The sequence below is a fragment of the Equus quagga genome, chromosome 13 (genome assembly GCF_021613505.1).
Source record: "Equus quagga isolate Etosha38 chromosome 13, UCLA_HA_Equagga_1.0, whole genome shotgun sequence".
Classification (NCBI taxonomy): domain Eukaryota; kingdom Metazoa; phylum Chordata; class Mammalia; order Perissodactyla; family Equidae; genus Equus; species Equus quagga.
The window spans coordinates 44,741,339-44,767,631 of NC_060279.1; the positions used below are offsets into that span (position 1 = coordinate 44,741,339).

The 26,293-nt window shown below is 36.9% G+C and overlaps 1 protein-coding gene across 1 annotated transcript in view; it reads right to left on the bottom strand.

The window, feature by feature from the left end:
* Positions 1-1,294: 1,294 nt before the first annotated feature.
* The window catches only part of ITFG1 (integrin alpha FG-GAP repeat containing 1), a 283,980-nt gene continuing 258,981 nt past the window's right edge, over positions 1,295-26,293 (bottom strand). The window contains exons 15-18 of the mRNA XM_046680407.1: positions 9,725-9,849; positions 8,567-8,649; positions 5,458-5,575; positions 1,295-2,722 (exon numbers count right to left, since the gene is read on the bottom strand). Coding sequence (XP_046536363.1) covers positions 2,663-2,722; positions 5,458-5,575; positions 8,567-8,649; positions 9,725-9,849 — 386 coding nt within the window. The 3' untranslated portion in view covers positions 1,295-2,662. The remainder of the gene's footprint in view (positions 2,723-5,457; positions 5,576-8,566; positions 8,650-9,724; positions 9,850-26,293) is intronic.

Consider the following 26,293-nt stretch of genomic DNA (forward strand, 5'->3'; position numbering starts at 1 on the left):
TGCAATTACCATATGTATCCACTGGACCCTTGTATAAATCTAAGATTTATTACGTAATCTTATTGATCTTATTTTTCCTATATTTTGAAACATTTTGCGGTAGCATTTCTCTGCATGAAAACGCTATGAAGCCAAGATCCTTTTCCTTTTAGTAACCACAGCCCGAGTAGAGATGCTCTTCACAGACTTGTAAAGATGCTCAATAATCTGAGGGTGCATCTCTAGGTATCTCTACCCATAATAGGGCCCTATCTTTCCTTACTATGAGTGGGAATGGTAAGGAAAGTATGTTTAAAAGTTGTAACCTTTAATTTTGAGGCCTTCTAGGAGTGAGAAACTATTTTGGGAATTAAGTTTCGGAAAATACATAAAGTTTTTTGGGTGGTAGATGGAGAAATATAAAAGGCTAGTCCAAATAAATGGTGTCTTACCAACAATGTATTTATAGTATTTACAAATACCATAATTTTTATCTTCAAAGTTAAGTCTTAATTAGTCCTCTTTGTTCCCCAAAGAAGGAGGATTATAGAAGTATAGATCAGTGGAAGAGAGTCAGAAAATGTTAAGTTACTGTTGTCACTGCAATGGGAAATGGGAGGGAAGAAAAGAACCAGCACTTAATCAAGCACCTTCTGTGTACACGTTGCTATTTAAGACTCAAAACATCCTTAAAGGAAGCTATCACTCACGGTACTTCTTTTACAGATGAAGAAACCAAAGCTCAAAGAAGGAAAGTGACTAAAAGTAACAAAATGGGAGGGTTAGGCTTTGAATCCAGATTTGTCTGATGTCAAAGTCTTGTGCTTTTTCCACTAAAATATTCAAAATTAATATAAAAGTCTTTCTATTTGATTCTCAATGTTGTGACATATTTTTCACCTGTTGCCCCTTAATAAATGATATCAATGTTGCATTTGGAGGTAGTATCAAGATACAGAAACATAGTATAATACCACTAATTGTATTTTCAATTGTCATTAACGTTTTATTTGCCTATAGCACTACTCCTCGAAGACCCTGACTCCAAGTGAGTTTTAAAACTCATGCTATTGTCAGCTGAGAGACACTAACCCTAACTATCTTTAGGAACAGTGTGGAACAGGGCCCGGCACAGTGCGCGGGTGGATAACTGTGTAGTGAGTCTAAGCGCGGTGGTCAGGAATCTTGCCCTGCTCACAAGGAGGCAACGGCAAGTCACTTTACTTGTCTCACAGTCCAGAGAAGTGACTTAGACCTTGGATTCTCTAAGGCCTCTTCATGCTCCAAAATAACGATTTACAGACTCACCAGAATACCTGGTTCCAATACAGAGTATTTATTCAGAAGACATATTAACATGCTCAGATACACAGAGTAAACCACTTATACACGCCATTCTCAGCGAACTGTAAAGAAAAACTAACATGAACAACAAGATTAAATGTTCTCTGAGAAGTTTTTGTAGTTTATAGCTATCACATGCCATTTGCATATTAGAAAATTATTAACACTGATATATAAGCTGTTTTCCAGATCTTAGATGAAGTCTTAAAGTAACTTTTTGGTGAGGTGAAGTTCACAAAAATTTGCATTGAAGTCTGAATGTAAATTAGAGACTCCTACAAGCTCTGAAGAATGCAAGTGTGATTGAGGATCTGTATTCCCAATGCTATCCAAAGTAGTTTCCTTTCCAGAAATCAAATGCTCTTCATCACCACATGGTAAGCATCAGTGCTCAAATGAAAATTTTAGGGCACATTAATTCTTAGAGGGCACTATAATTTTTAGTTATGAACAAGTAATAAATCTTTATATAAGATGTCAACGACCGAGAATTTAGGCTTTGCAAAGAACATTATTTCCTTACGCCTGAAAATAAAATTCTATCGAGTCTATATATTTTGACAATTAGTTCTAGAAGTCTGTACAAAAATTATCTAAAATAGTAATAAATGACAGCTACCACTTATTGAGCACTTACTTTGTGCTAGACACCAAGCTAAGCACTTTACATACATCATCCCATTTAATGTTTGCAATAACTCGAGTAGTAGTGTTAACTCTGTTTATAAACAAGAAAATGGAGGCATACAGAGGTTAAGAACTTAACTAAGTTCAAACAGCTTTTAAGTGGTGGAACCAGGAGTGTAAGGCGAGTCTGCCTGACTGCCATCCCAAAGCCAGCGCACCCAATCACTACATTGTGTGCCCCCCGCGAGCGCCCCCGACCTGCGACGGCCAAGAGGAAATCAGTAGCTCTGTGGTACATTCACAGAATTATAATTGGCATCGTTAGAATAAGAAGCAAGACCAATTCCAGCGGAACACAAGAGACCCTGCTCATTTAAATATTTTTATTCACACGTCTTTCCCCAACATCATTATTCTAATAAGATTATAAATACATGAACACCTGAGAACATGCAACACATTCCACAAAGGAACACAAATGCACAGCACAAGTGAATAAAGAACCCAAGTTATTATATACAAAGTGCTTTACAAAAAGACCTTGTGACATATTCAGACCATATTTATTTGAATACTTTCCAATAATTACCAAGAGATGCATCATTTATAAATAATATTCAAAATCTCCTACTTTCTTCTATAATCCAAATTAGTATTTCAGTTAATCAAGCGAATAGCTGTTCTGTTGCCTTTATATGATAGTTAAGGCAAGTCACATGGCATCAAAATGAAACCGATGGGCTTCTTGTCGTTTTTCTCTATCATCTGCTTTCTGAAAAAGAATTTGAGACTAGTTTATAAATGATAGGAAAATGTCAAGAAAAGACTCACTTCTGAAATATAAAGTGGCTAATTAAAAAAAAGCCCTCAACAATTAATAGATTAAAGGTGTGATTTTATTATGCAATAATCTTATGAAATATTTTTGTAGTTTACAGTAGCTATTTTATAACTAATGATCCACTAAATTGAATTTAAAAACCAACAAGAAATGTTCCTTAAATACTTAGTTTGTTGTCATTTATTATTTATGTGAAAGTAGGAGTAAACATTAGACTCTGTAAGGATGGAATCAACAATACATTTCCCCCATTAGTTAATAAACAAGTCTAAGTGAATTATATTAAAGTACATTAATTATTTTTGGTTAAGCTATTGATTTAGCAGATATTTATTGACCCTCTGCTACCAGCAAAGTACTACGCTTGGTATTTTGAGGGACTTAGAAAAACCTGTTTTGTATCTTGTTCTCAAGGAACTTAAACCCTAGAAAGGACAAAGCAAAACATACTGAATAACTGTGTTTTGGGATAAAAAAGTGAAGAATGTTACCAATATTCTGAGAGAGAGATTATTTCTAGGTTGGGGTGAGGAAAGGGAAAGCTTTGAAAAGATAGTATTTATGGAAATGGAGACAGAGGCATTCATTCAAGCTGGGGTGGAACAGGAGCAATCACGGGGAGTCCGGCAGGAGCGCGGCACGTGTGAAAGCAACTGGGAAGAAACAAGGTGGGAAAGGTGCATGGTGGAGTCCCATGGGAGTCCAGGAAGGCGAGGCCAAGCAGCTTACACTAATTAGGAGTGGCAGTCATGAAAGGTTTCTGAGCAGAGGAGTGACAGGATTAAGTCTAATCTTATTGATGAGTAATCTGGCAGCACTGTGCTAAATGGAAGGGAGAGAAGAGAGAATGGAATCAGTGAGACCAGGTAGGACACAACAAGGAGCTGAGCTTCAAGCACTGGCAGTAGGAAGAAGAAGTGGAGGCAGCTGCAGAGATTCGTAGGGAGCAGAATCAATACGGCAACTGATTGAATCTTGTAGGAAAGGAAGAAAGAAGAGAGACGGAGCTTTAGAATAGTCATGGACCACATAATGACGTTTCGGTCAATGATGGACTGCATGTATGATGATGGTCCCATAAGGTGAGTCTGATAAAGCCTGGGTATGAGGTAGGCTGTACTATCTAGGTTTGTGTACGTACACGCTATGATGTTCACACGACGATGAAATCGCCTAACAACGTATTCCTCAGAACATATCCTTGTCGCTAAGCGACACAGCACTGTACGGGTTTTAAGCTGCTTGTCCGTGATCCAGGTAGAGCCGTTTGGCGACAGTTGGAAATGGGGGAAGAGACTTTTAGAGAGAGATGAGGGCTGGGCATATTTGAGGTGATACCTGAAGCCATGATTTTAGATAAAATCGGCAGAGAAAGTGTAGAAAGAAGAGGGCCTAGGGCAGACCCTGTGGATGGGGAATGGCAGAAAGGAGCAGACAGCGCAGGTGAGAGAGAAGCGGTCACAGAGGCAGAGACTCAGCACCACAGGGAGGCAGCTACACGGTCCAATCCATATTGTAATGAAAACTTTAATCTTTAGCCACTGCATCATTATTGTTATGTTTATACTGTAATCAGATCCCCTGAGAAGTTAATGAATTAGTTTCCTTTCCTTCCTAGGCCTAGAGCTATGTAATGTTCCAGACTGCGTCCTGACACTTGTCTACAAAGTCTGTAGGGTCTGAGCTTATCTCTTAAGTTGCCGTCTTAAAAGTAAGTGAATATGTAACTTTATGTCCTCATTTTGATATGTAAAGGAGCAATTTTTTTGGAGAGACAAACCTATGAACATTTATCAGAACAATTAACATGTTCTCTTTTTCATGAGTTACGACAGCTAAGATAAAACAGATGGTAATTTTAGTTAACAAAAAATGATGATGATTGGCATGACAATCCAAAGAGAGTAGGTACAAAAAAAGAAAACCTTTGGGACACAAAGAAGTCTTTTTCAGGGAACCTTGTTGGAACCTACTAGTTTTGTACTTAATATATGTTCATATACAAACAGAAATTAGCTTTTTCAATTTATATCTAAACTGCTGATAAATTTATGTAGTAGCTTCTTTTTCTCATAAACATTGTATAAAAAATCTACATTTTTGGAATTTTGTCTTTAATTATCATTTAGGGTGTTACACTAAAGAACAGAAATCAGTTTAGTTTAGTGCAAGAATACTCGATAGATGGAAGAGAAGTTTTACTTTAGTTATTACTTCCAACCTAAACCATGAGAAAATCATTTAACCTCTCCGTGCTCTAATTCTTTATAAAGAGATAGGTGCTATTCCTGGAAAAAAGTGTCCATGGCTCTATGAGTGACATGAACAGAGGCTCATTTAAAAAAATGATTATTTTCCAAGCTATTATGAAATTGTTTCTAATTAAGTTTTTCTATATACCTGGTGATTTTTGGGGGATCACTTTATTACTAATGAACAACATGAGAGTTTTAAAATAGTCTTCTCTTATGATTTGTATGAATTGCTGAGACTTTAGTAACTTAAAAGGGTAAAAGAAATTATCATCTATAAGATGACACTATGGACAGAACTTGAAAAATCAGAAACTCTTGGTCATGTGAGAAAGTTTAAAATAAAGTTTTTAAAGAGCAATCTATTACTATTATAAATTAACCAAAGCTAATGTTCCATTTAAATGAACAAACCTTTTCCTGCCAATGTAGAATGCCAATTATTGCCAAGATGAAAACACAGACACCGATGAGAGCTATAGCAGTAAGTAGAACAATGTTACTTGGTGTAAGATACAGTTTGGCACTCCAGCTGTAGATGAAAACAGAAGAGCTGAAATTACACATTTTAACTTGTAAATAACAAAATTCTACTGAGATCAAAAAGCAAAACAGCTTATTAAAGAATCAATCCATTCATTCATTAATTCATTCGCCCATCTATTCATTATAAATAAAAAGGCAATTAAACTTAGATAGGGCTAAAAATATTGATGATCCTGCAGAGTTCACATTTTACCCAGAGAATTGAAATAGAATTTTTGATGAGATGCTTCAATGTTTTTCATTGATCCTGTGTGAGGATTATTCTTAAGTAAACCAATCAAGGGTACTTTGGGTAATCTTAGACATTGTTTTTACATCTTGATTGACTTGCTGAGTTTGAAACCTTGAACTCTAAGGCTATGTAATCACAAGATTTTGGTAAGGTTTCTATAATTGGCTTATTTTTTACCCCTGTTCACATATGTATTTTGACCAATGAAAACGACCATATGTCCAAGTGGGTGTAGACAGATGGTTTGTGCAAAACTTCTACCATTTCTTTGTCATGTTGTAGGGTTTACATACTACAGTGATGATGTAACTTCTTACAAAATCACTTTTAGTCCCTCAGTGTTAATGGCAACATACAGACTTTAGCATAAGTAGGACTAGCTCTTTTTCTCAAACAGTCCACATGATATAGCTCCTACAAACCCTGACAAGCCTAAAACTGAGGTCTGCATCCCCAACACTGCAGGTGGTCTACACAAAGAAGTTTTTGTTCTCTCTGAAAATAAATAATGGATATATTTCCATTTTAAAAGTTTAATAAAGGTAAGATCATTCTCATGACTAGCAAGTAGCAATTGACTTATTTTGGGATAATAAAAATTTATTGATGCATAAATTAGCCCCTAGTCAATAGATCTCAAAATACACCTCAACCTAAAATCAATTTGGGTTTTTATTACATACGTAAATTTGAAAAGAATATTTCTTCAGAAAAAGCAAGAGAAACATGAAAAATATTAAGATTATAGAAGAAAGCTATACCAGAATTTTCAGAATTTCAAGAGTAAGAAAACAAATACTGTTAATTAAAGTTGAGGTTAGTTATTCTCAGTACCTTCATACTTAAAAAAAAGTTTTTTCATGAGTATTTTTGGTGGTTCTACTTTTTAAATTAATTAAACCCATTCATATAGGAATTTTGGTAAGAAAAAAAATTGGGCAAAAGCCCAATCCTCAGTTTCTTACTCAGAAGCAGTCATTCTTAACAGTTTCTTGCATATCCTTCCAGAGATATTTTATACATATGTAAACATACATACACAGATATCTTCTTTTTAAAACCATAAATGGGTGCTTACTATGCATACTCTAAATGCATTTTCCTTTTACTGTCTTTTGCTTACCACTCTATTTTAAGATATTGTCCTGGTAGGTCATGATATTACTCCATACAGAAGCATCATAATTTATATAGTTTCCTACTTATGGTACAGATTTTCTAGTTTTGTTATAAATTTCATGTATAGAAAACTAACAAACACACAATACAGACTCATTAAAACAATCTGAACTCGGACTGTAGGTGTTTCTATTGATGTTATCTTATTTCCAGCATAATGAGCATAATGTTTAAGAAAGTTGTTTCCTTAAGTAGTTTGGCTCTACAGCCCAGAAATCCACCATGAAACACATCCAGTGGTGTACTGGTAAACTGGTTCTCGGAGGGGGGGCATGTTGAGAGGGTGGGGAAGCCCTGATTGGCACTTGCCAATTTTCACAGTGTAAACACTCGCATCATAGCTGATTTTAATGTGACTCACTCAACAGAGGTGGAAAGAGATGCATACAGTTAGGTCTTGAGGTGGCTTGAGCTGGTTCTAGAAAACCACTGAATACACCCCAACTAAAAATTTAATAAAAACAATATAGTCTGTATTTTGAGAAGAAATGTAAAAAGTAGGACCCCACTGGTTACATATTCAGAGATGGATTACACTGTTTCTCTTCAGTTATTTTTTCATATTGCTATCAGACTAGCCTTAAGAACAAGTTATAGTCTTCCCAATGATTTTAAATTTTAGTCAATATCTTCATCACCTATTTTTTTTAAAAAAGATAGAATCACTCTAGTAACTTGAAGAAAAAGAACAAAGATAAATTAAGGATTTAGAGTTAAATGCTATATTATGAAAGGAACATATTCTGCTAAAAATGATAAAAAAACCCTACCATTCACTGAAAACTTCCTATATGCTGGGCACTGTATTGCATCTTCATCCTTCTAATGTAGGTGTTTTTTCTCCCATTTTACAGATGCAGAAATTGACCCTCAGAGAGGACAAAGGACTAGCTGCCAATCTCAGTCAGCAGTGGATCGGAGTTTCTAGCCTATGTCTGTTTGACTCCAAAATTTTTGCCTAACCATTGTGGGAGATATACTACTTCTCAAAGCATTTATTAAAAAGATTGATGCTTATTAAAAAATTCAGCATCCTGAAATTTTAGAATTTATAGCTAGCAAACTGAAGACCAGTTTATTTAAGCGGAATAGGAATAAATCCCTAATTAGTCAACCTCTTGTTGTTCCAATAAGGTTTAATTTATTCATGAAAAATGCCAGGGACCTTCAGTGTAGGTATGTTAAAGTTTGCTTTAAGCAAATTAAGTGATGGCACTCATGGGAAAAAGTTTGTTTTTTTTTTTTTAGGAAGCTTAGCCCTGAGCTAACATCCGCCACCAAGCCTCCTCTTTCTGCTGAGGAAGATTTGGCCCTGAGCTAACATCCTGCCCATCTTTCTCTATGTTATACATGGGATGCCTGCCATAGCATGGCTTGATAAGTGGTGTGTAGGTCCATGCCCAGGATCAGAACTGGTGAACCCTGGGCCACCGAAGTGGAGGGTGTGAACTTAACCACTATGCCACTGGGCCGGCCCAGGAATAAGAGTTTTTAAAAGATGTAACTGTGTCTATGATTCAGAGTTGACAAGATTTCTGCCAAATTCAGTTCAAGCAAGGGTATTACCTTCGAGGAACGTTGTGAGGATATGGAATGACAATTAGCTGGGAATTTGGAATGATTGCAGTCCACTCCTGTTTTCGTATAGACTAGAAAAAGAATTTAAGAACATTTTACATCAGTACACTTTCAAAACAATCATTATTCTAAATAAAGAAAAACTTAAGTACTCTTTGATTAACTAAAATCCTATGTATGGATTACATTAAATTTCCATATAATAAGCCCAAAATAGGACTCCTGTGCCCTCTCGACAAAAATTTTTTGATCTTTTCAGGGAAGGAGTATATTTCTGTCTCATGGACTCATTAATTCAACAAATATTTATTGAACACTTATGCAGCAGGCACTGTGCAAAGTGCTATTTACAAATGCTGCTTGGAGCTAAAATTCAAGTTGAGGGGGGAGTCTGATGATAAATAATTTATAGTATATTAGATGGTGAAAATGAGGAGGAAAAGCAGGAAAGAGGGATAGGAAGTGGTGAGATGTATGGGAGAGGCGTGGAAACTATATCTTCAAATTTTGATGTGCTGTATGTAAGACAGGCTTGGATAGGTCACTACCAATCATTTTTAAAAAATTCTTTAAAGGGCCTAAAAAAATTGCATTACAGTAGTCCCCCCTTATCTGTGGGAGATACTTTTCAAGACCTCCAGTGGATAAGGGGCATGGATAGTACTAAACCTGTATAAAGTATGTTTTTCCTATACATACTTACCTGTGATAAAGTTTAATTTATAAATTAGGCACAGTTAGAGAGTAACAACAATAACTAATAATAAAATGAACAATTATAACAATACACTGCAATAAAAGTTATGTGAATGTGGCCTCTCGCTAAATAACTTATTGACCTGTACTCACCCTTCTGCTTCTTGTGATGACGTGAGATGATAAAATGCCTACGTGGTGAGAGGAGGTGAGGTGAGTGATGTGGGTACTGTGACATAGTGTAGTATGAGGCTACTACTGACCTCTGACTATACGTCAGGAGGAGGATCATCTGCTTCCGGACCACAGCTGACCTTAAGTAACTGAAACTGCGGAAAGTGAAGCTGCAGATAAGGGGGAGCTACTGTATTTGAACTCAAATTATTGAATCAAAATATTTGAATAGTTAATATTAAAACACAGATTAATTGTATATAAATTTTTACTCACCTTCTCTCCAGATGGACGGGGAATACCAACATAAAGATGATCAAGAAAATTTGCACTTCGACCTAACCCAAGTACACTGTATGGCAGCTGGAGAGCTAAATGTGCCGACTGGCTGAGTTGTCCAGCTAAATTTATTTAAAAAAAAAAAAAAGGAAGAAGAAATCTTTGGAAACATTGCTCTCATCAAATATTAAAATGATAAAATGTTAAAAATGTATGTGCTAGAACTTATTCTTTAAAGATAAAAATGTGAAATGAAATGTCCAGTTCAGTAACATTAAAGATTTACTTTTTAAAGAAAACAGCTTTATTGAGATATAGTTCACACACCATAAACATCACCCATCTAAAGGGTGCAGTTAAGTGGTTGTGAGTATTTTCAAAAAGTTGCTGAGCCATAACCACAATAAAATTTTAGAACATTTTCATCGCTCCAAAAAAGAAACCCTATACCCACTAGCAGTTACTCCTATTTCTAACCTGTACCCTTCTAGCTGTAGGTAACCACTGATCTACTTTCTCTCTGGATTTGCCTATTCTGGAGCTTCATATAAATGCAACCATGCAATGTGTGGTCTTTTTATGAATAACACTGCTGTGAACACTCACATACAAGTTTTGTGTCAACTCATGTTTTCTAAAATGGCCGCACCATTCTAATTCCCCCCAGTAAGCTATGAGGGTTCCAGTTTTTCCACATCCTTGCTAGCACCATGTCTTTTTGATCATAGCCATTCTAGTGGTTGTGAATTGGTATCTCATTGTGGCTTCTATTTGCATTTACCTAATGACTAATGATGTTGAGCTTCTTTTCATGTGCTTATTGGCCATTTGTGTATTTTCCTTTTTATATCTGTAAGGTTGGTAGTGGTCTCCTCATTCATTCTGGCTTTTAGTAATTTGAGTCTCCTCCTCTTCTTGGTCAGTCTAGTTAAAGGTTTGTAAAATTTTGTTAATCTTTAAAAAATCTTTTGGCTTAATAGGTTTTCTCTGTTTTTCTATTCCCTACTTATTTCCTCTCATATTTCCTTCCTTCTGCTTGCTTTGGGTTTAGTTTGCTTATTGATTTCAGATTGTTCCCATTCCTGAATATAGGCATTTACAGCAATAAATTTCCCTCTAAGAACTGCTGTAGCTGCATCCCATACATTTTGGTATATTGTGTTTTTGTTTTCATGTACCTGAAGTATTTTCTAGTTTCCATTGTGATTTCTTTGTGTGTTTTTTAGGAGTGTGTTGTTTAATTTCCACATATTTGTGAATTTCTAAATTATTACTGATTTTTTTTTTCCTTTTTCTTCCCAAAGCCCCCTGATGCATAGTTGTGTATTTTTAGTTGTGAGTCCTTCCAGCTGTGGCATGTGGGATGCCTCCTCAGCATGGCCTCATGAGTGGTGCCATGTCCGCGCCCAGGATTCGAATCAGTGAAACCCTGGGCCGCTGAAGCGGAGTGCACAAACTTAACCACTTGCCATGGGGCCGGCCCCTTATTACTGATCTCTAGTATCATCCCATTATATTTGGGGAACATAGTGGGATGACTTCAATACTTTTAAATTTGTTGAGGCTTGTTTTATGGACCTAGCATATGGTCTATCCTGGAGAATGTTCCATGTGTGCTTGAGAAGAATGCTTAGTCTGCTGTTGTTGGGTGGAGTGTTCTGTACATGTCTGTTACATTTAGTTGGTTTATAGTGTCATTTTTTTCTTTCCTTATTCACCTTCTGCCTAGTTGTTTGATCCACTATTGAAAGTGAGGTATTAAAGTCTCCAATTATTTATTGTTGAATTATTGATTTCTCTCCTCAATTCTTCATGTATTTTGGGGGCTCTGTTGTTAGATGCATGTCTTTATAGCTGTTATAACTTCCTATGGAGATACTTTTTATTGTCAGTATAAGATGTCCTTCTTTGTCTCCAGTAACAATTTTTGTCTTAACATCTAGTTTTATCTGATGTTAGAATGGACATTCCAGCTCTCTTTTGGTTACTCTTTGCAAGGTATAATCTCCCCCATCTTTTTACTTTCAACTTATTTGTATCTTTGAATCTAAAGTGTGTCTCTTTTAGATAGCACCTAGGTGGGTCATATTTTCTTATCCATTCTGCCTTTTGATAGGAGTGTTTATTCCATTTACATTTACTGTAATTACTAATAAGGTAGGATTTAGGTCTGCCATTTGCTATTTGTTTTCTATATGTCGTGTCTTTTTAACTCTTCTATTCTTTCATTGCTGCTTTCTTTTGTTAAATGTTTTCTAGTATATCATTTTAATTCCCTAGTTGTTTCTTTTGTTATATATTTTTTGAATTCTTTTCATAGTGGTTGCACTGGGGATTACAATTAGCATATTATCTTAAAAAAACCTTAATTCCTAGGGCATATGACAACTTTGCTCTCCCTACTTTGTGCTATTGTTATACAAATTTATTTTTATATATATTATCACCCCATGAACACAGGTTTCTAATTATTACTTTATGCAGCAGTCTTTTAAATCAGACAGGAAAGAAGAGGCATTACATAATAATAACACATGCAACATATTTTATATATCTACAGTCTTACTGGTATTTTTTACTTATTTGTGTAGGTTCAAGTTACTGTCTAGTTGTCTTCTCAGGTTCAGCCCAATGGGTTCCATTTAGTATTTCTTGTAGGGCAGGACTGCTAGTGATGAATTCTCTTTTTCTTTATCTAGGGGTGTCTAAATGTCTTCATTTTTGAAGGATAGCTTTGCCAATATAGAATTCTTGATTTGACATTGTTGTTTCTTTCATCACTCCCTTCCGGCCTCTATGGTTTCTGATAAGAAGTCAGCTGTAATCTTATTGAGGTTCTCTTGTATGTGACGAGTTGCATCTCTCTTTGTTTTTTGACAGTTTGACTATGTGTCTTAGTGTGGATCTCTATGAGTTTATCCTACTTGGAGTTGTTGAGCTTTTCAGATGAGCAGATTAATGTTTTTCATCAAATTTGGGTGGTTTCCACCATTATTTCTACAGATAGTTACTGTGCCCTTTTCTTTCTCTTCTCCTTTTAAGACTCTCCTTATGTATATGTTGTTGTGTTTGATGGTGGCTCCACAGGCCTCTGAGGTTGTTCATTTTTCTTTCTGTAACTCAGACTGTGTACTCTTACTTGATCTACATTCACGTTTGCTGATTCTTTTGCTGGCTCAAATCTGTTGTTCAGCCCTGTATTGAATTTTTCATTTCAGTTACTGTACTTTTCAACTCCAAAATTTCTGTTTGATTTTTAAAAATAATCTTTATCTCTTTATTTGTATTTTCTATTTAGTGAGACATAGTTGCCATACTTACCTTTAATTCTTTAATGCTAGTTTCCTTTAGGTCTTTGAACATATTTGTAATAGCTGATTTATAGTTTTTGTCAACTTAGATATTGATCTTCCAGCACGTTTTCTGTTTTTTTTTTTTTTAAATGTGTATGTGGCATACTCCTCTTTCCTTGCATGCTTTATAATTTTTTGTTGAAAACTGGACTTAGATAATATAACAACTGTGGTACTACCTATCTCCCCCCAAGGGTTTGTAGTTTTTTCTTTGTTGTTGTTGTTGATGCTCATCTGTTTAGTGACTCTCCTGGATGAATGCTATAGATTCTGTATTCCCTGCAGTGCCTGCCATTAAGTTCTTTTATTTTCTTATTTTTAAAGGTCTTATTCTAAGCCTGGCTTCCTAGGGGGCATACCTGAGGCAGTATAACTTAGGGGTCAGCCAAAGATTGGTCATAAGATTTCCTTAAATATCTTGTCTATATGTCTTCCAGCCTTTGTCAAGGGGATTTATGTGTGAAGGCATGCCTTCAAACTTCAGGGAGTTTATAGGACACAGGGCCTTGAGGTCAGGCAAAAGGGAACTGAGTATGTGAATGAGGTAGTTTCCCTTCTAGGCACGTTCACAGTCTTCTGGATCCCCAAGAATATGTTGTAGCTTTTCAAAGTTGACTATGGTTGTCTAGTTCCTCAGGACTTCCTGTTATGTTTTGGCCAGGCTTTTCTTCACTGCACCATAGGCTTAGGCAGCTGAGATTTTGCCAGTAGATTGTTGTTTTTGTTGGTAATGCCCTGGGGATAGGGCTTTTCTTTTTTTCTTCTCCTGCTGGGCTGAACTCTGAGTCAAGTCAAATAGCCCCTACATCCTGAGGATGGAGATTTTCCAGGGAGTTGCTAGTTTGGACAAAATATTGACAGTGCTGTGCAGTTGGGAATTTTAATAGAGCTCCAAAGGTCAGTCCTGGCCACTGACTGTGTGGCTGCCTGCTTTTCAGGGCTGCTGTCCACTCAGGAGAGAAAGGAGGTGGGATGGGAACAGCCTCAAGTTAAAATGCACAGACCCTGTTATCTCATCGAGGATTAGTAGTTTCTCTTGGACAGATGACACACAGTCCATTCTGTGGCTTTGGCTAATTTCCAGAGTTCTGAAATGGTTGATATGAGTGTCTGGCCAGTATTTTTGTTGTTGTTTTTTGGGAGAGCAGGTTCATGAAGTCCTCACACTGGCATTTGAACAGTCAATCTCTCCCTATTATGGTGTTCGCTACATACTTAAGATTTAAATACAAGGTTAACTAGTATCTAAATATTTTAATTAATTAATTAAAAAATGTTTTAAAATCTACGTGTGTCAATGAAGGGTGAAGTTTCATTTTTTTTGTGAGGAAGATTGGCCCTGAGTGAACATCTGTTGCCCATCTGCCTCTTTTTTTTCCTTTCCTCCTCAAAGTCCCAGTACATAGTTGTATATCCTAGTTGTAAGTCATTCTAGTTCTTCTATGTGGGACGCCGCCTCAGCATGGCCTGATGAGTGGTGCATAGGTCTGTGCCCAGGATCTGAACCGGTGAACCCTGGGCTGCTGAAGCGGAGCATGCAAACTTAACTACTTGGCCATGGGGCCAGCCCCTACATATTTTAATATTCACTGGGACTCTGCTAAACCTCACTAATGTTACCTGGAAATATGAAATCATTGGAAAGCATATATCTGATTCTTTATATAGTTCTTATGTTAATAAGTTAGGCATTTTTTTTCCTCCCCAAATCCCCCCAGTACATAATTGTATATTTTTTAGTTGTGTTTATGATATTGTAAAGCAATATAGTGAATTGCATGGGCTGTACAATTAGTCCACCTTATGGAGTTATGCTGATTGAATGATAATGATTAAAAGAAGAGTGTTCCATGCAGTAAACACTCAATACATGTTAGCTGTCTTTATTAAAATTTATTATACAGTTGAACTAAAAATTAAATATATATGGATTTCATTACACTATCAGCAATGACTGACTTAAGTGACACCAAACTAGACTTATAAACTACTTTCCAATAATTACTTTCCTGAAAAGAACCAAAATAAGAACATTTATCAATAGTACTCTATTAAGATCATAGAGCATAAATTCCAAATTAAAATTATATGTTTAATAAGAAAACTATTAAAAACAATAATGAAAATAAAATTATCCAAAATATCAAAAGGAAGACATAATTATTATATTTTAGCATACTTTTACTCATGTAATTTTCCCCTAGGTATGTGCATGCACAAACAAACATGTTAGCATACTTCAGTATTATTGCTTTTCACTCAGCATTATTTCCTGAGTATTTTTTCATTTCATTAAAATTCTTTAAAAATAGATAAGAAGAGAGAAAGATGATTGCAACACTGAAATCCCATTAAGGGAAAACCAAGGATAACACAGTTAAAAGACACATATTATTACATTTACCCTTTAAAATTATTTTTCTAAAACTATACACACATTATCAAAAACATAATTTTATTGCCTACATAATATCCTTATATCATTATTAAAAAAATTAATCTCCTACTGTTGGAGATTAAGGATTTTTCCTAATCTTTCACTATTATAAATGATGTCTAATGAACATGTCTGCATATCAATATTTGTCTGTGCCCGGATTATTTCTTACGTCCTAGAGATGGAATACTGGATCAAGGAGGAGGATGACCATTACTTGGATGAAAGAATAGTCTCTCCAACAAATTTTGCTAGGACACCTGGATAATGACATATAAAAGAAAACCTGATTTCTAAAAAGAGGTTGTACTACTTTACATTTCCACTAGTTTTCAGTGAAAGCACCCATTTCACTCCATTCTATTATTATTTTTTAGGTCAAATTCGCATAATGTACAATTAACCACTTAAAGGATAAAATTAGGTGGCCTTTGGTGTAGTCACAATGTTGTGCGACCACGAGCTCTCTCTAGTCTCCAAACGTTTTCACCACCCCATAGACACCCCACACCCATGAGGAATCGCTCCCCATTCCCTTCTCCCCTGGCAACCTCTAATCTGCTTTCAGTCTCTATGGGTTTATCTACTCCACATGTTATCACATAAAAGGAATCATCCATGACGTGAACATTTATGTCTGGCTTCTTTCACTTAGCATAACGTTTTCAAGATTCATAGAAGTTGTAGCAAGTATCAGCACTTCATTCCTTTTTGTGGCTGAATGATATTCCTTGTATGTATGTACTTTGATTTGTTTATCCATTCATCAATTGGTAGACATTTGGGTTGATTCCACCTTTTGGCTGTTATGAGTAATGCTGCTATGAACATGGATTTACAAATATCACTTTGACACCCTGCTTTCAGTTATTTTGGGTATATACCCAGAAGTGGAGCTGCTGGATCACATGGTAATTCTCTGTTTAATTTTTGGAAGAAGTGTCATACTGTTTTTCCCAGCAGCTGCACCATTTACATTCTCATCACTAACGTCTGAGTGCTTAGTTCTTCACCCCCTTAGTGACACTTGTTTCTATATTTTTTCACTAAAGTCATCCTAGTGGTTGTGAAGTGGTAACTCTGGTTTTGATTTTGCATTTCATTCATGAATAATGATGCTGAACATCTTTTTATGTACTTACAGGCCATTTGTGTATCTTCTTTGGAGAAATATCCTTTGCCCATTTTTTAATTGAGTTGTTTCTGTTTTAGTTGTTGAGTTGTAAAAGTTCGTTATATATTCTGGCTACTAGAATTCTATCAGAGATAAGATTTGCAAATATTTTCTCCCATTCTATGCAGTTGCCTTTTCACTTTCTGGAAAATGTTCTTTTTTTTTTTTGAGGAAGATTAGCCCTGAGCTAACATCTGCTGCCAATCCTCCTCTTTTTGCTGAGGAAGACTGGCCCTGAGCTAACATCTGTGCCCATCTTCCTCTATTTTATATGTGGGATGCCTGCCACAGCATGGCTTGACAAGTGGTGCCATGTCCACACCCGGGATCTGAACCGGCCAACCTTGGGCCATGGAAGCGGAATGTGCGCACTTAACTGCTGCGCCACCAGGGCGGCCCCTGGAAAATGTTCTTTAATGCACAGAAGTTTTAAGTTTTCAAGAAGTCCAATCTGTTTTTTCTTTTGTTACTAGGGCTTATGGTGTCAAATTTAAGAATCTATTAGTAAATCCAAAAAAATGAAGATTCACCTATTTTTTCCTAAGAGTTCTATAGTTTTAGCTCTTATATTTAGGTCACGGATCCATTTTGAGTTAATTTTTTTTAATATGGAGTGACATAAGCATCCAACTTCACTCTTTTGTATGTCACCATCCAGGTGTCCAAGCATGATTTGTTGAAGAGACTATTCTTTCCCCATTGAATGGTCTTGGCACCTTTGTCAAAAATTAATTGGCCAGAGATGTTTGGGTTTATTTCTGGACTCTCAATTCTATTCCATTGGTCTACATGTCTACCTTTATACTGGCACCACACAGTTGACTACTGTAGCTTTGTAGTAAGTTTTTTTTTTTTTTGAGGAAGATTAGCCCTGAGCTACCTACTGCCAGTCCTCCTCTTTTTGCTGAGGAAGCCTGGCCCTGAGCTAACATCCGTGCCCATCTTCCTCTACTTCATACGTGGGACGCCTACCACAGCATGGCGTGCCAAGCAGTGCCATGTCCGCACCCGGGATCCGAACTGGCAAACCCCGGGCCGGCGAGAAGCGGAACATGCGAACTTAACCATTGCGCCACCGGGCCAGCCCCTTGAAGTAAGTTTTGAACTTAGGAAGTATAAGCCCCCTTACTTTGTTTTTCTTTTTCAATGTTGTTTTGGCTTTTCTGGGCCTCTTGCAATTCGCTATGAATTTGAGCACTGGCTTTTCCATTTCTGCAAAAAAGACCACTGGAATTTTGATGGGACTGCACTGGATCTACAGATTGCTTTGAAGAATACCGCCATCTTAACATTGTTAAGTCTTCCAATCCATGGACATGGGATGTCTTTCCATTTATTAGGTCTTTAATTTCTTTCAGCAATGTTTTGTAGTTTTCAGTGTACAAGTCTTTCCCTTCCTTAAATTTATTCCTAGGTATTTTATTCTTCTGGATGCTGTTGCAAATCGAAGTTTTAAAAATTTCCTTTTCAGATTGTTCATTGCTGATATATGGAAATACAACTAATTTTGGGGGTTGATCCTGTACCCTACAACTTTGCAGAACTCATTTATTAGATCTGAAAGGCTTTTTGCATGGGTTCTATGAGATTTTCTATGTATAGAACCATGTCAATTGCAACTACAAATAGTTTTACTTCTTCCTGTCCAATTTGGATGCCTTTTATTTCTTTTTATTGCCTAATTGCTGTGTCTAGGAATTCTAGTCACAGCAGTAGTGAAAGTGGGCATCCTTGTCTTGTTATTGATCTGAGGGGGAATGCTTTCTTTTTTTCATCATTAGGATGTTAACTGTAGGCTTTTCATAAATGCCTTTTATCATGTTAAGTAAGTTCTTTTCTATTCCTAGTTTGCTAAGTGGTTTATATTATGAAAAGGTGTTGAATTTTGTCAACGGTGTTTCTATGTCTCCTAAGATGATCATGTGGTTTTTTCCCTTAGTTCTATTACTGTGATGTATTACCATTGCTTGATTTTCTTATGTTCAACGACCTTTGCATTCCTGGGACAAATCCCACTTGGTCAGTGTATAATAATGTGCTGTTACATTTGGCTTGTTAGCATTTTGTTGAGGACTTTTACATCAATATTTGTAGGAGATATTGGTCTGTAGTTTGTTTCTTGTGGCTTCTTTGTTTGACTTGATATAAGGGTAATGCTGGCCTTACAAAATGTGTTAGGAGGTCTTCCCTCCTTTTATATTTCTTAGAAGAGTCTGAGTGGTATTGATGCTAATTTTTCTTTATTTGGCTTGTAGAGATCACCAATGAAGCCACCTGGCTTTGATTTTTCTTTGTTGAGAAGTTTTTAAGTCAATTTTGGCATTGTGTGTTTTTAGCAATATGTCCACTTCATCTAGATTAATTTGTTGATGTATAGTTGTTTATAGTATTCTCTTATAATCCTTCCAATTTGGTAGTAATGTTCTGATTTTTGTTATTTGTGTCTTCTCTCCTTTTTTCTTATTCAGTCTAGCTAAACGAGTGTTAATTTTGTTGATCTTTTCAAAGAACCAATTTTTGCTTTCTGTGGTTCTCTCTGTTGTTCTTCTCTTTTTTATTTCACTTCTCTCTGCTGAAATCTTTATTTCCCTCCTTCGGCTGGCTTTGGGTTTAGTTTGCTCTTCTTTTTCGAGTCCCTTAAAGGTTAAAGTTATGCTCTTGATCTGAGATCTTTCTTGTTTTTTAATGTAGGTGTTTTCAGCCATAAAATTCCCTCTGCATACTGCTTTTGTTACATCCCTTAAGTTTTGGAAAGCTGTGTTTGTTTTCATTTGTCTCAAAGTATCTTCTAATTTCACTAATACATAGTCTCATCTGCCTTGAGTGAACCATTCATACAAAGTAGTATAAAATAGATTATATCAAGAGTTCTGTGTCTGCTTGCTACTGAATGTATATTTAGTTAATGTCTTTATTTGCACAAAATTTGATTTCAGATTTTCTTTCATGTTTCCTAGTAGTAAGGAAAGGAGCTACTAATCCTTGGCAACTGTAACTTCCTTGTGGACTACAATTATCTCTCCAACCTAAGAGTTGTGTATGACCAAGTTAATTTAGGTCAGTCCCTAATACTCCCAAAATTTTAACTCCAGCTTAGAATTCCAATGCCTGAACTCTAGGCTCCTGTTTCCAACTGCATGCTCAACATCTCTATTTCCATGTCTAAAAAACATTACAAATGAAATATATTCAAAACAGAACCCCTGATTTTCCTTCCTATACCTGCTCCATCTCAGCTATGGCAACTCAGTCTTTCTATTTACTCAGTAACCTTATAGTTCTAGTATGCTTTTTCTCATACCCTATATTCAGTCTGCCAAGAAGTCAAATATATCCACACTCCAAAAACGTCCACAATCCTAACACTTATTTCTACCTGCAATGCTGTCACTTTAGTCCAAGCTGCCATCCTCTCTAGCTCGAATTATTTTAACAGTTCTCTGCTTGGGTTCCCTGTTTTAACTGCTGTTCTTCCCACAGTCTACTGCTTCATCAGACTAAACACTTGTACCTGGTTTATACTTCCCACCCCTCATTTAGCTCGATTTCATCTTCCACTCCTAAACCCTGTCTTTCACTCTGCCCCAGGACACTGGCCTCTTCACCATTCCTTGGAAATTCCAAGAATGCTTATACTCAGGGCCTGTGCACTGGCTCCTCCTTTGCCTGGAATATTCTTCAAAAGATAACTATATGTCTAACTCTCTTACCTCCTTCAAATCTTCGTTCAAATGACATTTCCTCAGAGAGGCGCAGTCTGACTACATAACACTGATGACTCCTTCTCGATCCTTCTTACCCTGCTCTAGTCCCACTCCCCCCACAGTACTTAACACTTCCTAACAAGTACAGAGTATAAAATAATTTACTTATTATGTTAATTTCCTCTTTTCCCCTACTAGAAGAATGTAATCTCCATGAGGGCTGAGATTTTGGTGTGTTTTATTCACTATAATATATTAAGAGCCTGAAAAAGCCTGGCATGTATTAGGTACTCAGTACATATTTGTTGAGTGAATGAAAGAATAAAAGATATTTCACCCTTCAAACATGTCAGATCTGAGACTTGTAACATTTTCCAATTCAAAAATAATACATCAATTTATACCACATAGGTATTATTACAGAAAGATAATCTACCTAAAGGTAAAGCCGCAGTTATAAATAAAAATTTCAAGAAATTTATAATAAGTACATAAATGGCATTTGTGATATAAATTAGATACGCCAACCATCAGATTCAAATGCCTGTATGTTCTTTTGTTTATGATTGCATCTTAGTCTGACTTTCCAAAATATTTCAAGTACACCTTATTTATATAATTAAAAAAAATTAACAATTTCTGGGGGCCGGCCCCATGGCCAAGTGGTTAAGTTCATGTGCTCCGCTGCAGGCGGCCCAGGGTTTCACCGATTCGGATCCTGGGCGCAGACATGGCACCGCTCATCAGGCCACGCTGAGGAGGCATCCCACATGCCACAACTAGAAGGACCCACAACTAAAAATACACAACTATGTACCGGGGGGCTTTTGGAGAAAAAGGAAAAATAAAATCTTTAAAAAACAAAACAATTTTTAAAGTTGATCTGTCCTTATTCTCCAGGAGAACACTATGCTGACATCCAATTCTGACTGGTTAGCACCACTGTAAAACAGGTTATGCTGTACCTTAAGATCCTGAATTAAGTTACAAGGCCGCACAGGAGATGAACTCCACTGTAATGATTCCAATCCACTCTATTTTTAGGTAAGATATTGAAGCCAACTTCATTGTCTAAGAATGCTAGATACGAACTCTTAACTGTAGCTCTGATGTCTGTTGGTCAAAAATAACACTTAAATCATGTATATATGCTAACATAAGAGGCAGGAAGAGAAAAAGGGAAAATTCACTAGCTGGAGGGGAAGAAAAATCACTGAAATTTTATCTTTGTTGGTATATGAATGTGTGCATGTGTGTGTTTTACTCTGAGTCGAAAGAACACTGAATTCTATCTCCCTGCAAGACTTTAAGCCACAAGGAATTTTCATCTAACAGTAATGTCTGCAACTCCTCTGGCACTGCCCTGGCTTGAGGAAAAATAGCATCTCTATAAAAATGAGATAAAACGACACATTCAAACAACCAATGTTTAATTTAACTTTATGGAAAAACATGTCTCTTCTCGGGAGAGAAAATTGCTCTGAAAAATATTTGTTATTGATAGCTCTGAAACAACACTACATTGTCATCAATTAAAATGAGATGAAGAATACCAAAGGAAGACAAAGTATAAAAATTAGATGAAATGCCTTCCATAAGCAATAATAAAAGCATTAACAGCTATTGAATACTTATGGTCAATCAAAAACTGTGGCAAGTGCTTCTTGCACAATATCTCAGTTACTGTTAACAATGACTGCGTGTGGGTGGGTGCTACTGTTATCTCCACTTTATCACGAGCAAACTGAGAGGTTAAGCAATTTGGCCAAAATATTTAGCTACTAAATGGCGGAGACGGGGTTTTAATTTTGGCAGCCAAATTCCAAATCCTGCAGTCTTTATCATCACGGGTGAGCTTGTTTTCTGCTGAAAAAGTGTGATATTTGTCTTACTGCTCTATAAAAAGGACTTCTAATGAGACAGAAATACCCCTTCCAATGCCAGTTGTTCATTTCTTTTACTGTTTGGATCTCTATAGTATTGGTGGGGTCCTGGGCTGTGATCTGGGAATCTGTAACATTTCACATGCAGTCATTCTGGTTAACATGGCATTTGTCAATTTTGGCAAATCCAGGCTGTAGGGCCATACACATGGTTGTGGCATTTGGGCCCACTGAGCATATTCTGGGCTTCGTGGTGTTCCCTTTCCATACTTAAAGGCTGGGCTATTTAATTCTGCAGGGACATGAGGCTGGTTTACCTTGCTGCTCCTCCATGACAGGCACTAACTTGCTGAGGAAGCGTTTAATCCACTTATATCCTTGCAGGATATGATCATGAAAAAGATGGTGCCCTGGATTTGGACTAGTCCCTGACTTACACCAGAACAAGCTTGGGTTCTCTGGCTCATTCCCAATAGTTAACAGGGTTAGAACTGGCAGTGAAAATCTTGAGTGTTCTCACTGCTAGTGAGAGGATGCTAAAATAAATCTCATCATGCTTTCGTTCCATGTGGTATACATGTTAAACTATATTCTCCTTAAGAAAACAACGTGAGAATATCGCGTAGAGCACAATGTTTCTCTGTGAGGAGCATTTGGAAATATGAGCGTGTCAAGCTGGATAATAACATGAATGGTAGAGCTTAAGAGAAATAAAGTTAATGGGGCTGGCTCCCTGGCCGAGTGGTTAAGTTTGCGCACTCTGCTTCGGCGGCCCAGGGTTTGGCCGGTTCGGATCCAGGGCGCGGACATGGCACCGCTCATCAAGCCGTGCTGAGGCGGCATCCCACATGCCACAACTAGAAGGACCCACAACTAAGAATACACAGCTATGTACCGGGGTACTTTTGGAGAAAAAGGAAAAATAAAATCTTAAAAAAAAAAAAAAGAAAAATAATGCAAAGACGTAAGAAAAATATGTTCATAAATAGATTTAATATTAACTATATTTCATTATATAGGGACTCAGATATAAAAATGATGTGGCCAGTAGTGTTTCCTCTTACTAACTGGCATTGTACTCTTTAATAGTTTGTTTTCCAATTTTCAACTGCTTAAAAGACTCACGCTCCGACTCTATTGTCATGTCTGCTGTGTGTCTCTTCACTCTGAGTGAGGGACAGCCCCTGAATCAATGTGCTCTTTGCTCATTAGGTGGCCGATACCTGATCTCTCTTCCTGGCAGGGGAAAGGAATGGAGAAAAAGACTGTTACACGTACTGATGTATTTTTTTCTCATAAAAAGTTATCAAGAGTGATTAGGATTTTATTAAAATCATGGATTTAAAAAGTTTGGATAAATTATAAAATTAAAATTTTAAAGATATATTATCACTTGCTTTCCTTTGCTGCTAGTCCATTTTAACTGCTGACAGTATAAGTTTCTGACACAATGATTAAAATCTTCCTAGCTCTAACAATTCTCATGGCCCCTTGTACCTAAATGCAACCTTGGGCAATAAGCTGTGTTATCCTATATGAAACGGCTCATTGTGAACATTTATAAAATCAGATATCCGGGCCAGAAAAAGTCGACCAATTAAAGTGGTGTTTATGGTCTACTCTGATAATATAATCTTCTTCCTGATATTTAAAAAAATTGTTCCAAGTTTCAAACAACTTGCACAATTTATAGAAATGAAGCTGTACGTTAGATGCTATATCTATGTATTCTAATTTTGTGGAAATAATAAAAAATACAAGGTGACCTTAGTGGCTTCTTATCAAAATATTTGATTTGCTCTGAGGACTGCCCCTGCTCAATGCCCTCAATTTTCTTCTTCTTCTTCTTTTTTTTTTCAGGAAGATCAGCCCTGAGCTAATATCTGCTGCCAATCATCCTCTTTTTGCTGGGGAAGACTGGCCCTGAACTAACATCTGCGCCCATCTTCCTCTACTTTATATGTGGGACGCCTACCACAGCATGGCTTGCCAAGCAGTGCCAATGTCTGCACCTGGGGTCCGAACCGGCGAACCCGGGGCCACCAAAGTGGAACGTGCACACTTAACCACTATGCCACCAGGCCGGCCCTCAATTTTCTGATTATATAAACTATCGTAGCTGTTATAGTAGGATTATTTTCGGAAGATACCAGTGACCACTTTTTTAACAATAAATAATCAACTAAGAGAATAGTAGCCAAAGTAAGCAAGTAATAAAATGTATTAAAACAGCGATCAGTTTTGACATTTAAATTCCCTGCTGAAGTGTTCAGCCAGCTGCAGGGAGAGACAGCCAGTTCCTATATATAAAACAGCAACTGTGGAAAGGCTACTTGTCAACAGGCTAACCTGTTCTTCTCAAGAGCACATTGTCACCTGACACCAGAATTCAGAAGTGAAGAAAAAAAGAGGACGAAACAGATTTGAAAGGTGAGGAGAAGCCAAAACAAATTTTCACTGAGAATAATAAAAATATTTGTATGGAATTTTAAAATTTGGATAACTTTTAGGCTATAGTCACTTGACATTTAAAACACTTATGAAATCATAGCTTATCTTACTTTTTGTTTTAAAATTCATGAATTTTAATTAAATAGATCGCTATGCACACAGAAAAAAAGAAGCACAGCAGTTGTCCTCTGCTTGATGGGCAAAATCTACTGGCTGCGATGACTAAGGCGCATCACTTTCCTTGGACTTTGGGAAAATCTAGTTTCTAGTGTAAATAGATTCTTGCTAATCGCTTACTGTGTTTGTGATTAATTAGTTTGTTCCACAGATATGAAGCACTTGCCATCCAGTCATGCGTCCTTAATGATGGGGATGTGTTCTGAGATATGCGTCGTCAGGCGATTTCGTTGTGCGAACATCAGAGAGTGTACTTACACAAACCTAGACGGTGCGGCCTACTCCACACCTGGCCTGTTGGTGTAGCCTGTTATTGCTCCTAGGCTACAGACCTGTACAGCATGTTATTGCACTGAATGCTGTAGCAGCTGTAACACAGTGGTGAGTATTTTGTATCCAAACAGAGAAAAGCTAGAGTAAAAATACGGTATAAAAGATAAAAAATGGTGCACCTGTCTCGGGCACTGACCATGAACGGAGCCCGCAGGACTAGAGGTTGCTCTGGGGGAGGCAGTGAGTGAGTGGAGAGTGAAGGTGAAGGCCCGGGACGTTACTGAAAACTACCGTGGACTTTATAAACAATATATGCTCAGGCTACAATAAATTTATAAAATAGATCTTTCTTTCTTTAATAATAAATTAATCTTGGCTTAGTGCAATGATTTTACGTTATAAACTTTGTAATTTGTTTAACTTTTTGACTCATAATAAGACAGCTTAAAACACACATTGTACAGCTGTACGAAAGTATTATATTTATATCCTTATTCTATATGCATTTTTCTATTTTAAAAAAGTTTTATTGTTTTAAGCTTTTTTATTAAAAATTAACAGGGTTGGCCCAGTGGTGTAGTAATTAAGTTCACGCACTCTGCTTCAGCAGCGCAGGGTTGGCGAGCTCAGATCCTAGCGCGGACCTACACACTCATCAGCCATGCTGTGGCAGCATCCCACATACATAATAGATGGCCACAGATGTTAGCTCAGTGACAATCTTCCTCAAGCAAAAAGAAGATTGGCAACAGATGTTAGCTCAGGGCCAATCTTCCTCACCAAAAAAACAAAACAAAACAAAAAAACCCCACAGACATTAGCTTAGGCCTACACAGGGTCAGGATCATCAATATCACCGTCTTCCTCCTCCACATCTTGTCCCCCTGGAAGGACTTCAGGGGCAATAACACACATGGAGCTGTCGTCTCCTATGATGATGCCTTCTTCTGGAACACCTCCTGAAGGACCTGCCTGAGCTTCTTGAGGAGGAGTCACTCTTTGTGGTGGTTTGCTTGGCTTGTTTCTTCTTTTCATTGTACATTTGCTTCTAAGCAGATAATGCACCATGAACATTCCTTTCTATTACTGAAAACCTTTTGGTGTTGGGGGTCCT